Source organism: Podarcis bocagei (genome assembly GCF_964188305.1).
Source record: "Podarcis bocagei genome assembly, chromosome: 15".
Classification (NCBI taxonomy): domain Eukaryota; kingdom Metazoa; phylum Chordata; class Lepidosauria; order Squamata; family Lacertidae; genus Podarcis; species Podarcis bocagei.
In genome coordinates this window covers 7919421-7931941 of record NC_138141.1, presented here as the reverse complement: position 1 = coordinate 7931941, position 12521 = coordinate 7919421, and the positions used below count along the sequence as shown (strand labels likewise).

Genomic DNA, 12521 nt, shown 5'->3' with positions numbered 1-12521 from the left:
GGGTGGAGGTGGACAGAGAGGTGGTGTAAGGATTTGCAGAAATGAGCCCATCATGCAAAGGTAATGTTCTCAGTCATTTTTGCCTCTGGACCCACCCACCACATGCATCATGTGGCCCCTGGAAGGTTCTCAGGAAGGAATGTGGCCCTCAGGCTGCAAAGGGTTTAACATGAATGGCACGGTGCACCAGATGCAAAATGTTTCCCCTTTCTGTCTGGCGTGTGTGCAAAGCGACACTGGTTTTAGATGGAAGCACAGCTTCTAGCCTCAAAGTGGAAGCAGCTGGATAGTACTTGGTTGAGTGTGTGTGTGTGTAACCAGAACAGCACACTTGCACACTCTGTCCCCCCGAGTCTTGCGCATCCCAGCCGTGCTGTACTGTACCCTTCATCCTGGCAGCTCGCTGGCTGCCGAAACCACCCGGTTCTCTGTTTGAGGCAGTCCCTGTCCCTGACAACACACCCTCTGCTTGGCACTGCGAGCTGCTAAAATTGGGTTTAGCTTGCTGTGCCACCACGTTAGTCATTGGCAGGCAGGGCTGAAACATGGTGGGAGGTTGATGAACGGTAGTCTTCTGCTTGGAAACTAGCAGCTTTAAAGTTACCGGATTCGGGAGGGAAGAGAATGCTGTAAGCTGAACTTGAGCCCTAGCACGAGATGAAGCAAAGAAATTGTTTGACCTTGGTTGAATGATGTCCAAGTCCTAGTTTGCTCCTTCCACACTAGTGCTTTTTCTCTGACATCCTTTTATTTGCTTCCATTCTGTTGTTGTTTTTCCTGTGTCATTCTTTTGTTTATTTGGAGATCTGATTAGTAGAGTTTGCTTTTGTTGCTTGCAGAAATACAATTTCTGCTTTCCTTGTGCAGATGGTCACTTTGCTCTACCTCTCCATGCCATCAGAGGCTCACTCGACTGGGATATGGTCTTCTTGGTGGTGGCATCCAGGTTAGTGGAACATGAACCCCAGGAGCAAGGACTGGGGAGAAATGATATTCACTTTGCATTTAAAGGCGAACCTACCAAATTCATGCGTTCTAACACATGCACAAATGGAAATGCAGCCTTCCCTTGAAATTGACACTTCACCAAATTTTGCAATGCAATTCTCCTGCCAAATAATGTGAACTAAAATGCATATACTGAAGGTAAAGTATGCCTCAAAATGCATATATTACAGAAAATAGCATTAAAAAATGCATTAAGCAAGGAAACATTAAAGGGTAAAGGTAAAGGTACCCCTGCCCGTACAGGCCAGTCGTGTCCGACTCTAGGGTTGTGCGCCCATCCCACTTAAGAGGCCGGGGGCCAGCACTGTCCGGAGACACTTCTGGGTCACGTGGCCAGCGTGACGAAGCTGCAGCTGGCGAGCCAGCACCAGAGCAGCACACGGAAAAGCCGTTTACCTTCCTGCTATAAAGCGGTACCTACTTGCACTTATCTACTTGCACTTAGGGCTGCTTTCGAACTGCTAGGTGGGCAGGAGCTCACCCCACCATGGGGATTCGAACCGCCAACCATACAATCGGCAAGCCCTAGGCACTGACGTTTTACCCACAGCGCCACCTGCGTCCCTTGGAAGGAAACATTGCATTACAAAAATGTATGTATTAGACAAAATGGCAAAAATATGTGTGTTTTAGGAGAGATTTGCATTAAACTGCTGATCAATTTTAATGAGACTACTTAAAAAATGCAGACTTATGTGGAAATGTGTAGAACTGAACTTAAAATTGCAAAAATGATAAACTGAGAGAAACTGAAATTGGTAGATCAACCCCTGCCCAGCAGGACAACCTCTCCTTATTGGCATTTCAACAGTCTGTGAAAACCATTTTCTATGTTTAAGGGTTTAATCTTCTTCCCCTCTCCCCAGGGTATGTGGGGTGGGGGAATGTGATTGTTTTAACATATCTTTCTATATCTTGGAAGTCCACCTGGGGAGCCAAAAGGTAAAAAAATAAATATTTAAACAACAAATACATTTTAAGTGCTTATGTGCCTTTAATGAAAACCAGGACCTGGCTTTCCAAATGTTGTTGGACTACAACTCCCATCATACCTGACAATTGGCCAGCTTGGCTGGAACTGGTTGGAGTTGGAGTTCCACAGTATCTAGAGGGTCCCTCGGCCCATAATGTAGGCGGGACTTCCCTTTCTGGCAGTTGCTTTTCCAGGAGTGCAGATTTTGGTTGAACATTCAAAGTGCCTTGATAGTAAGAGCAGTTCAACAGCAAAGCCAATTACCCAGAGAGATGGTGAGCTCTTCCTTCCTGGAGATCCTCAGAAAAACGCTGGGCAGCCATCTGTTGGGGATGCTAGAGCACTGAATTGCTTTCACTGAGCAGGAGATTGAACGAGGTGCCCTCTAGCTCTGTGCTTCTGTGAGCCCCAGGTCTGCTTCTGGACTCGCTCCCTCCTCTCATCCTGTGCTGTTCTCTCTTTCCAAAATGGTAGCAAGCCGTAGTTTGCAGGAAATGATGGTTTGAGGTTGCCCGGAAAACCACGGTTGCCAGCCATGGTTGAAATCCTGGTTGCAAAACCTTCCTGTGTCATGATGATCCCTGAATCCAGCGGCAATCCAGAGGCAGGAGAGGCAGCAGCTGAGAAGCAAGATCAGGTTCAGGACTCTGAGGCAGCTCCTGAAGATCAAAGGACCATTGAGACTGAGGCTGGGGGACAGGATCCACCAGAGGAATCTCATAGACCACCAAGGCCCTCTCCTGAGCCTACCATCACACATCACCGGTCCAGTGGCACAAAGGATGCACCAGGAGGGAGGCTATGGAACAGAGGAGGACTGCCCATCTTCAGGCCGGGGGTTAACCCTTTGAGGCCCTGAAGTTCTCCATGGGACAGGTGGAGCTTGGAGGACATAGTTTGATGCCAGAGCCTTAGCTCCCAACCCTTGTTGGAGCAAGTTGGTCACTCAGAGTTGTCTGCAGTCCTGCATCTTCTGAGCAGCCCTACCTCCCCTCCCCTCCAGCCTACTAGCTCCCTTCTCCCTGGAATCTAGCATCGGACCAGGACACAGCATCCTCTCCATAGCCAATGGGAGGCCATCAGTAAGTGCATCTTTAAGGGCAGCCCCATGCAAAGCACATTGCAGCAGTCAATCCAAAGTAAAGGATACATTTGTCATCTCTGCCAAGCTAAGCAGTTGGCTCCTTATCTCTCTTGCCCTGACCTAGCCACTGTGATCCACATGACGGTCACCTCCAGACTTGATTATTGTAACTCACTCTACGTGGGGCTGCCCTTGAAATTGACCCAGAAACTCCAGCGGTTGCAGAATGCCGCGGCGAGACTCCTTCCGGGGTCCTCGCCGCGGGATCACATTCACCCGGTGCTATACCAGCTGCACTGGCTCCCGGTGGAGTACAGGATCAGGTTTAAGGTGCTGGTTTTAACCTTTAAAGCCCTATATGGCCTAGGACCCTCGTACCTATGGGACCGCCTCTCCTGGTATGTCCCATGGAGGACCTTACGGTCTTCAAACAGAAACATCTTGGAGATCCTGTGCCACAGGGATGTTAGGCTGGCCTCAACCAGAGTCAGGGCTTTTTCGTTTGTGGCCCTGATCTGGTGGAACGCTCTGTCACAAGAGACAAGGGCCCTGCGGGACTTGACATCTTTCCACAGGGCCTGCAAGACAGCTGTTCCACCAGGCCTTTGGCCAAGGCACAGCCCGACCCCCCTTCTTTGGTAATCCTCATAGAACTCTAGCCCAACGGTTGCCATTAATTTGATTCTGAATTGATTTTAGAATGAATTGATTTTAGAATGCTGTGTTACTTTTATTGTTGTTAGCCGCTCTGAGCCCTGCTTCGGCTGGGGAGGGTGGGAAATAAATAAAAATGTATTATTATTATTATTATTATTATTATTATTATTATTATTATTATTATTATCTTAGCATAGGAGTGTTCAGAGTGAACCATTGTTTAATGGATGTATTATTTAACATGGTTAGCCTTCTCAGGCATTGTTCCATTCCATAGCAACAAGTTTCAAGGACCAGTTGCGTGCCAGGCGAAACGATTCTCCCCACCACCCACCTCCCATTACTTCATTTCTAAATTTGCTGCAGAAGGAATGTGTTCTTATGTGGGCTGGATGCTGCGTTTAGGCAGGGAGACGCTGTGCCAGTGATGCAAAAGAGCACCCTGTTCCCTGGAGCAAAGATGGCAGTCTTGCTAGGGGAATGTTATGCTAGCCTGTATGGAAAGTCAGGAGATAAAAAAATAAGGCCGTAAGGCAAGGGGTATGGGACTTTGGGCCCAAGAGCTGAATATGGTCAGCGAGCTTTTCTGTCTAGCCCTTGGGAGTCTCCCCAGCCCACAGTCCCTCTCCAATCCCTTCCATGGAAAGCTGAGAGTCTAGAAAAAAACCTCTGGTATTTGCCTGGCTGGTCACATGCATCTTTCCACCACATTGTCTTCTGGCCTTGCTCAGAGAGTTTGGAGTTGATATCCCGCCTTTCACTCCCTTTAAGGAGTCTCAAAGTGGCTAACATTCTCCTTTCCCTTCCTCCCCCACAACAAACACTCTGTGAGGTGAGTGGGGCTGAGAGACTTCAGAGAAGTGTGACTGGTCCAAGGTCACCCAGCAGCTGCATGTGGAGGAGTGGGGAATCGAACCCGGTTCACCAGATTACGAGTCCACCGCTCTTAACCACTACACCACACTGGCTCTCTCACTTTTTGCCTCTGACGGAACCCAACACTGCGATGCAACCCCCAGAAAATTGCCCATGAGGGAATGTGGCCCAAACAAATTACCCCACCCTTGTCATAAGATGAGCCCTTCTGGACCAAACCAAAGTTCCCTCTCGTTCTGCAGCTTCCTGCTTCCCTCAGTGCTTTGTCAGAAGCCTCCAGGAAGCCCCAAAGGCCCCTCTCCCAGCAAGTGGTATTCAGAGATGGATAGCCTCTGAACATGAAGGTTTACGATATCCTAGCCAAAAGCCATTGGCAGGCAAATTTACAGAGAATAGGGCTAGTCCCCTGTAAAGCTATCAGTGCCAGTGACCACCATCATATCTTGCAGCAGTGAAGCATATCAGTCTGCTAAGAGATACTTGTTTTGTCTGCTCTGAATTAACGGCCAGTCAGTTTCATTGGGTGACTCCAAGTTGTAATATAACTGGCAGGGAGTCAGGAAGTGTGGGGAGCAATTATCCATTATTTCTAAACCGGGGTGGCCAACTCCCAAGAGACTGCGATCTACTCACAGAGTTAAAAACTGGCAGTTGAGCTTTTTTTTTTTTTAAGGAAGGAAAGCCCTGTTTTTTATGGGTTCAGGTCAGAGTTGTTGAGCTTTTTGAGGGAGGAGAAAAGCCCCAGTTTTTGGGGGTGCAGGGCAAAGATGTTGAGCTCTTTTTAGAGGAGCCAAACTTGTTGGGCTTCATTGGGGGGAGCCAGTGATCTACCACAGAGAACCAGTGATCTACCAGTATCAGTAGATCACGATTTACCTGTTGGACGTCCCTGTTCTAAACCATGCTTGCTTTTATTTGCATCAGGAAAGCTGATTTAATCCATGCTGGGCCATTGCTGTTTTTGTGCTGTTTATTTTTTAAAAAATAGTGTGATGAAATTGATACTTTAAATTGTTTTAAATTATATTTAATCAGCCATGTTTTGAGATATGTAGATGGATGGATTACAATCCACTTTGTGAAGACTCTTTCTTTAAAGACCAGTTATGAGTCTGTTAGCGAAACTGAATAAATAAATCTAGGAACAGGCACCGCCTCCTCTTCAGCATAGCAACCATATTTTAATTTATTCTGTGTGGGAAGGGGCTTTGGCTACAGACACCTCTGGGTCTTTTTCACAGTCTTAAATATAGGCAGCGATGTAGGAAGACTATGGAGGTCCTTTCCTTATCCAGCTCTTTCTCTGCAAGACAAATCTCTGATGAGCACCTCTTTATCCCTATGAAATACTGCACAGCCCTTTGCCTGCAAGAGAATTTCTGAAAGGGGAATTGATTTGAGGTCTCACACGGATGCGTGATGGATGCGCTTGGCTGGCTGCCATATCTCATACGCAAGGAGATGGTGTTATAGGTCCTCTAATTCGGCGTGAAAATTGCAGAGCACATTTAGATGTTGTAATTGACATTTACAAGACATTGGTGGTGGCTGCCGCTGCCTCCACTGGTCCAATAAACGTGCTTTTCTGCAATAAACCTGCTTGTACGATGTGCTGTGTTCCATGTTTAACTATAACTATGGCTTACAAGGCTAGAGTAAAATTAATAACTCTAGCAAATCTTTCTGTGTCAGTTTGCAGTTCTGATAAAACTGTTCATTTCACCTTGTAATTGAAGAAAAAAAGCACACATTCCATAATGGACTCAGCAAAAGAATAAAGTAATTCTTAAATCTAGCCTTTGAGAGTGGGATCTACAACCTATGGAAAAATTGTTTTCTACCATCTGAAAATTGGCATTGCATTTGGGGATAATATGGGTTTGCAAGGGGAGACAAAGTTCAAGGGTATGGGAAGCTGTTGTCTTTCAGTTAAGCTGCCATTGAGAGAAAAGCAGAAATTGCTGGCAACTTTTGGAACCAGGATGCTGATCTATATGGACTTGTGATCTGAGCCCATAGGGCTCTTTGTGCAACTTGTTAAGATTGCAATCCTATAGGCTCTTATATAATAATAATAATAATTTATTATTTATACCCCGCCCATCTGGCTGAGCTTCCCCAGCCACTCTGGGCGGCTCCCAATCGAGTGTTAAAAACAATACAGCATTAAATATTAAAAACGTCCCTAAACAGGGCTCTCTTACCAGAGAGTAAGTCCCATGAGCACAGTGCTGTAAGACTCAGATTATTTTTAGGAATTGGACTGAACTGTTTCTAGATTTGCAGCTTCCCACCCCACCCCACAAAAACTCTTTTCCTTCTTTACAGCAATGCCCTCTCCCAGATTGTCCCTAGAACAATGTAATACCCTTGAGAGCTATGATGCTATCTGTCTCTTCTTCCCTTTCTGCACTTTTCCTCTGCCTTGCTTGCCCCATCCTTCCTTTGCATGCATCTTCTTCCACTGCCAACCGTGCTTGTTCAGAAATCCCTGCAGTGGGTGTTAAGTGCCATGAAACAGGAAAGATATCTGCCAAGGAGGCTCAGATGTAGCCAAGAGCTTTCAGTTATGGACGTGTCAGACACTGTACTCCCACCGGGATTTAGGAATATTTCACACATGGCACTTTTGTGCCTCTCCCAACCTGCTGTCTGTGAGCATGTGTGAAAGATAGAAATGCCATTTAAATACACAAGTATCAGGTTATTCAGCCTATTGATGGCCATGCTGAAAGGTTCCACTGCAAGCATCCTGCATTTCTCACGTCCCCTGTGAACAGCTGCTAGTCTGCCTTGGGAAGATAATTGTTCTTGAAAAGCAGTTTAAAAATCCATTACACAGTTGAAAGAGAGAATAATTAAATAATGTATTCTCAGGTGTGCATTGGAACCACATCTGAGAATCTTTTCCCACCTTGGAGAGTGTCTCTTTAATTACTACTAACAGGCACACACAGCTTTCTTATGAAGTGAGACCAAGGACAGGACCTTTTATGGGGTGGCACCAAATTTTTGGAATTACCTCTCCCAGGAAGTATGCCACTCCTCATTGCGGGCCAAAGGCTTATTTAATCCAGTCTGCACTTGGTTGATTTTGTCATATTGCGCTTTTATCTGCTGCTGCTCTTATTTTTTCTATTAGTGGCTCAGGTCCTGAATATTGTTGATTGTGAGTTGTAGCCCGTGCTAGTCTTACTCATAATAGACCCTTTGCAGTTATTAGGCATGTCTAACTCAGAACTCATTCATTGCAGTGGGTTTAATCTGAGTAGAAGTCAGTCGCATACAGCCCTGCGTTAGTGGGTTGTTAGTTAGTTAGCTTTTTACTCTTTGTTTTAGAGTACACTGTAATCTGTTTTTTGAAAACCAAGCTTAATAACTCCATTAAATAAATTAGCAACAATAACCATGTGATTCCTTCTTCTTTTCCATGACTGCTCCCTCTGTCTCCCCCCCCCCCATCTTCAGTATGGCTATTTCCTTCACTGTTCTCCCATCCCTTAACCCCAGCCCCAGACATGCAGGTGAACTGTACAGCTCCATTGGCAGAGCTGGCTCAAGACATTTTGCTGCCTGAGAGGCAAGGACAAAGTGGTACCCTCTCCCCATTCCACATACAGAAGCCAACCAGAATGGCAGCTGAATCTTGCTTCAGGGTTAGCATCCTTCAGTGCATCTTAGTGATGGGACAAGGGCAGGTCACGAGGCATGCAGAGTTCTGTTCTCCAGCAGAGGGGATTGGCTGATTGGCTGATAGGGTTAGCCCTAACCATCGATTCACAAAGGGTGCGTTCAGACATGATTATGATGCCTGATTAGAATGCTAGTGCCTGTGTCCAATGACCCTTTCACACTGCTATACCTGCAGTATACCAGCTCAGTCGGTAGAGCATGAGACTCTTAATCTTTGGGCAAAAAATTGTGGCATTGCAGGGGGTTGGACTAGATGGACTATGATTCTCTGTCACACTCTTTTCACTCACACCATGGTGTCTGGTGTGATACAACAACGTGCAACATTGGGCAGTGCCACCGCTCCCTTTCCGCACATGCATGCTTCTGTTGCCCCACAATTCCCCCATGGGAACAGCAAGAAAGAACTCTGTGTTGGCGTGCCACCGCAAATTTCATCACTTTACTCCCACAATTTTGTGGATTAATGGGGTTGCAGCAGATGGATTTCCTGGAAGCATTGACACAGAACTGAGCCCTAAACTTCCACTTGATTTCCAGAAGTGGGTTTTGTAGCTCGAATATAATGCAGAAATTAAAAATTAGGGGAGCATTGGGGAAATGGAATATAGTGGTACCTCGGGTTACAGACGCTTCAGGTTACAGACGCTTCAGGTTACAGACTCCACTAACCCAGAAATAGGACCTCGGGTTAAGAACTTTGCTTCAGGATGAGAACAGAAATTGCGCAATGGCAGCAGGAGGCCCCATTAGCTAAAGTGGTACCTCAGGTTAAGAACAGTTTCAGGTTAAGAATGGACCTCCAGAACGAATTAAGTTTTTAACCCGAGGTGTGGGTTAAACCACAGAGCCTAGGGCTTGCCGATCAGAAGGTCGGCAGTTTGAATCCCTGTGACGGGGTGAGCTCCCGTTGTTTGGTCCCTGCTCCTGCCAACCTAGCAGTTCAAAAGCACGTCAAAGTGCAAGTAGATAAAAGTGGGAAGGTAAACGGCATTTCCGTGCGCTGCTTGGTTCGCCAGAAGTGGCTTAGTCATGACCCGGAAGCTGTACGCCAGCTCCCTCGGCCAATAAAGCGAGATGAGCGCCGCAACCCCAGAGTCGGCCATGACTGGACCTAATGGTCAGGGGTCCCTTTACCTTTACCTTTACCGCTATATACTGCCATGTGAATGCACCCATTGTAATACTTTTATATTTATATTTTAAAAACCCCCTGAGAAGTGGCATTAATGAAGCTGGCAAGGGTCTGTTTCCGCTCCCACCCCACCCTGAGCTTGTCGTTTCATTGGAGACTGCAGAAGGAAGGTACTAACTAATAGAAACTGCAGACACGGGCACGCATGTAAGGCAGATAGGAGAGGTGTTATGGACAGACATCCACCAGCCATGGAATTATGAGATTTCCGCCTTGCATCCTGGCTGGAATACGTAGCCCAGCAGCACATTCTATCAAACCTTGATTGTTGAAGTCAATGAGTATTACTAAGGAATCCAAATAAGTAGCACACAAAACACAAAAGGTCATGAAATGAAATGAGGTTGATAAACAACAATGTAGAGTAAAATAAGACGGGCACCAGCAGCTTAAAAGATGTGGTCCTGTCAGAGATTCCAGGGAGTGCTTGGAATCAGTTCTTGGTGGATTTTGTTTGCTGCAGCGCAGTATTTGGCCAGACTGAGAGTGAGAGATGTGTGTCGAGCTGAACGGAGTTGAGAGACGTGCAACTCCTGGCAGATTTTATAAGAAGGGTTCAGTAGAGATTTCACATATGCCACGACCATTAGAATAACCTGGCCACCATAACAACAGCATAACAACAACCTGCTTGGCAGGGGGTTGGACTCGATGGCCCTTGTGGTCTCTTCCAACTCTATGATTCTATGATTCTAAGGAAATTCTGCCCTTGGTATGTTCATTTTCCACCTCTCCATTTTGATTCTCTGGCCCCATAGCTGCACAAACTTATTATCCCCAAATACAGACGTGCTTTTACACTTGTAAGACTGGATGTTTTGCCATCTGTGGTACTTGAGGGTCGATTCCAAAAGATTCCGCCTGAGAAACGTCTTTGCCCCTGTGGAGACGGTAGCACCAAAACAGTGGCACGCGTCCTGCTGTCTTGTACTGTCTACAAAGACCTGAGGAACGAGATCATCACCCCACTTGCATTAACCATCCCAGGGCGCTCAACCACTGCCACAATGCCCTTTCTTCTATCAGATCAAAATGAGCAGATAACAGCAAAGGTTGCTAGGCTCATAGCTGGGGCAATCAGAAAAAGGGCCACTAACTGACTGCTGATTCAGGACTTTAAATTGTGCTCTTATATCAAATTTCCTTTTCTGCGTATACTGTAATGTTTTACTGTTGCTATGGCTATTAGCAAATGAAAATAAAGTTTTCTCTATCTATCTACGCCATGACCAAAGGAGTACAGGAGGACATGAGTCACTGACTCGAGCTCTCCGGAGTTGTAGGGCCATTTGTGCTTGTGGTTTGGGGTATTTGTATATCTTCCCTCCAGGACTGATGAAGGAAGGACATTTAAGCATGCCACCAGGAAGGCATACCCCAGCTTCTTCTCCTGCACTGTCTGCCAGGGATATGGTGAGTTTTTAAAGTGGCAAGCAGCTTACCTTCCGAAAGGTGAAACTGTGTGTTAACAGAAGATTTCCCACATGATGGTGAAATTGCTCAAATGTGATTTTGAGCTCCAGTCCTATTTTCCCCCTGCGGGGAGGTTCGCTACCTAATTACTTAGAGGTGGGAAGGGAGAAATGGCAACCAATGCCTAGTTTCCATGGCAACCCCCGGGGCTCAGCTACTAACTTCTCCAATCTAAAATTAAACGGCTCTCCCCCATCCGCCACTGCCACCCCTTCTTAATACTTAAAGCAGGTAATTTGCTGCAATGAGGACCCACGGGAGCACAGTCAGTGTCACCAACCAGATTGTTAGGTGTGAAGCTTAAGGCACTCTAAATGGTCTCGCTGGATGCTCCCTGCCACAAAGAGTCTATGTAAAATGGGGCCACATGTTCTCCACTTCTCTGATAGGAGAGCTGCCCAACGCTTGGGCTACTCTACTTGGTTTCCTTTGGAACTGGAGAGTCGTTTGCATTTGTAATTATTATTTTTTATGAGCAATCGTACAAGCAGGACTTCTGGACAGAAGGCACTCTGATTCCCCCAGAAAGCAACTTCCCGGAGAAGAGAAGGACTCTATAGCTCAGTGGGGGAGCACCTGCCTTCCTTGCAGGAAGGTCTTGGGTTCAGCTCACAACATCTCCAGGTAGAGCTGGGGAAATCTGCTGTTGGAAACCCTAAAGGGCTACTGCCTGCTATTGTAGACTGGACCAATGGTATGACTTCCAGTGTGTGGTTGTCTGACTCCAGCTAAAAGTTGCCACATCATCTTGCTAATGCTTTTTTTTTTTTTAAGTCTTCATGAAAATTGATCAGCATTTTAGTGCAAATTCCTCCAAATATGCACACTTTTAGTAAGCAATTTTGCATGAGAACGATGCATTTTTGTATGTTATTTTCACAAATACATGCATTTGTTTTCCCACACTCCCCTAGTGCGCCCATTATTTGATTGAAGAACCGTGTCACAAAATTGGGAGAAGTGCAAATTTTGAATGCTAGCAGTGTTTTGGTTCTCTTATCATTTCAGGAAGTGCAAATTACTAAGTTACCTACATTAGAATAAACAAAAATTGAATTTCAACCCCATCCCTACTGTCACACCCTTCTGGCATCTGACTAAATAAGCTGAATCAAGGGTCATGTCCTGTCTTGGCTAAAGGAGCTGCACTGGGCAATTGGTTGCTGCCCTCAGCAAGATAACCTTAAAGACTCCCTTATTGCCACAGAGGAAACACTTGAACAATACAGGAACTTGGAATATGAAACAGGGTGAGGCATGATGCAGACCTGTCAATATACAAATGGAACCAAGGGGGAGCGGAACTTGATCTTTCCAACAAAGAACCGTGGTTTGGAACCAGTATGTATCCCAGTTTAGTTTGCCTTTATGTGACTTGGATGACCTGCTTTACACCTGCAACTTAGGGAACTGACTTACACCAGGCCAGACTATTGATCTGTCTAGTTCAGTATAGTCTACTCTGACCTGAAGCAGCTCTTGGGGTCTCAGAGGCAGAATGCATTTCCCAATACTGGCTTCCTGGTCTGCTTAACAGGAGAAGCCAGGGATTGAACCTGGAA

The 12521-nt window shown here is 46.1% G+C and overlaps 2 protein-coding genes across 3 annotated transcripts in view; one reads left to right on the top strand and one right to left on the bottom strand.

Annotated features, from left to right (window-relative positions):
* The window catches only part of LZTS1 (leucine zipper tumor suppressor 1), a 45001-nt gene that overhangs the window by 5661 nt on the left and 26819 nt on the right, over positions 1-12521 (top strand). The window contains exon 1 of one of the 2 annotated variants that reach the window (XM_081171688.1): positions 10810-10899. The exons of the other annotated variant lie outside the window; for it this stretch is intronic. The gene's annotated coding sequence lies outside the window, so the exon portion shown is untranslated. Of the gene's footprint in view, positions 1-10809; positions 10900-12521 lie in introns of those variants that run through there. 2 annotated transcript variants of the gene reach the window in all.
* Positions 9391-12521, bottom strand: part of LOC308574128 (rab11 family-interacting protein 1-like) — a 190536-nt gene continuing 187405 nt past the window's right edge. The window contains exon 6 of the mRNA XM_081171605.1: positions 9391-9434. Coding sequence (XP_081027731.1) covers positions 9406-9434 — 29 coding nt within the window. The 3' untranslated portion in view covers positions 9391-9405. The remainder of the gene's footprint in view (positions 9435-12521) is intronic.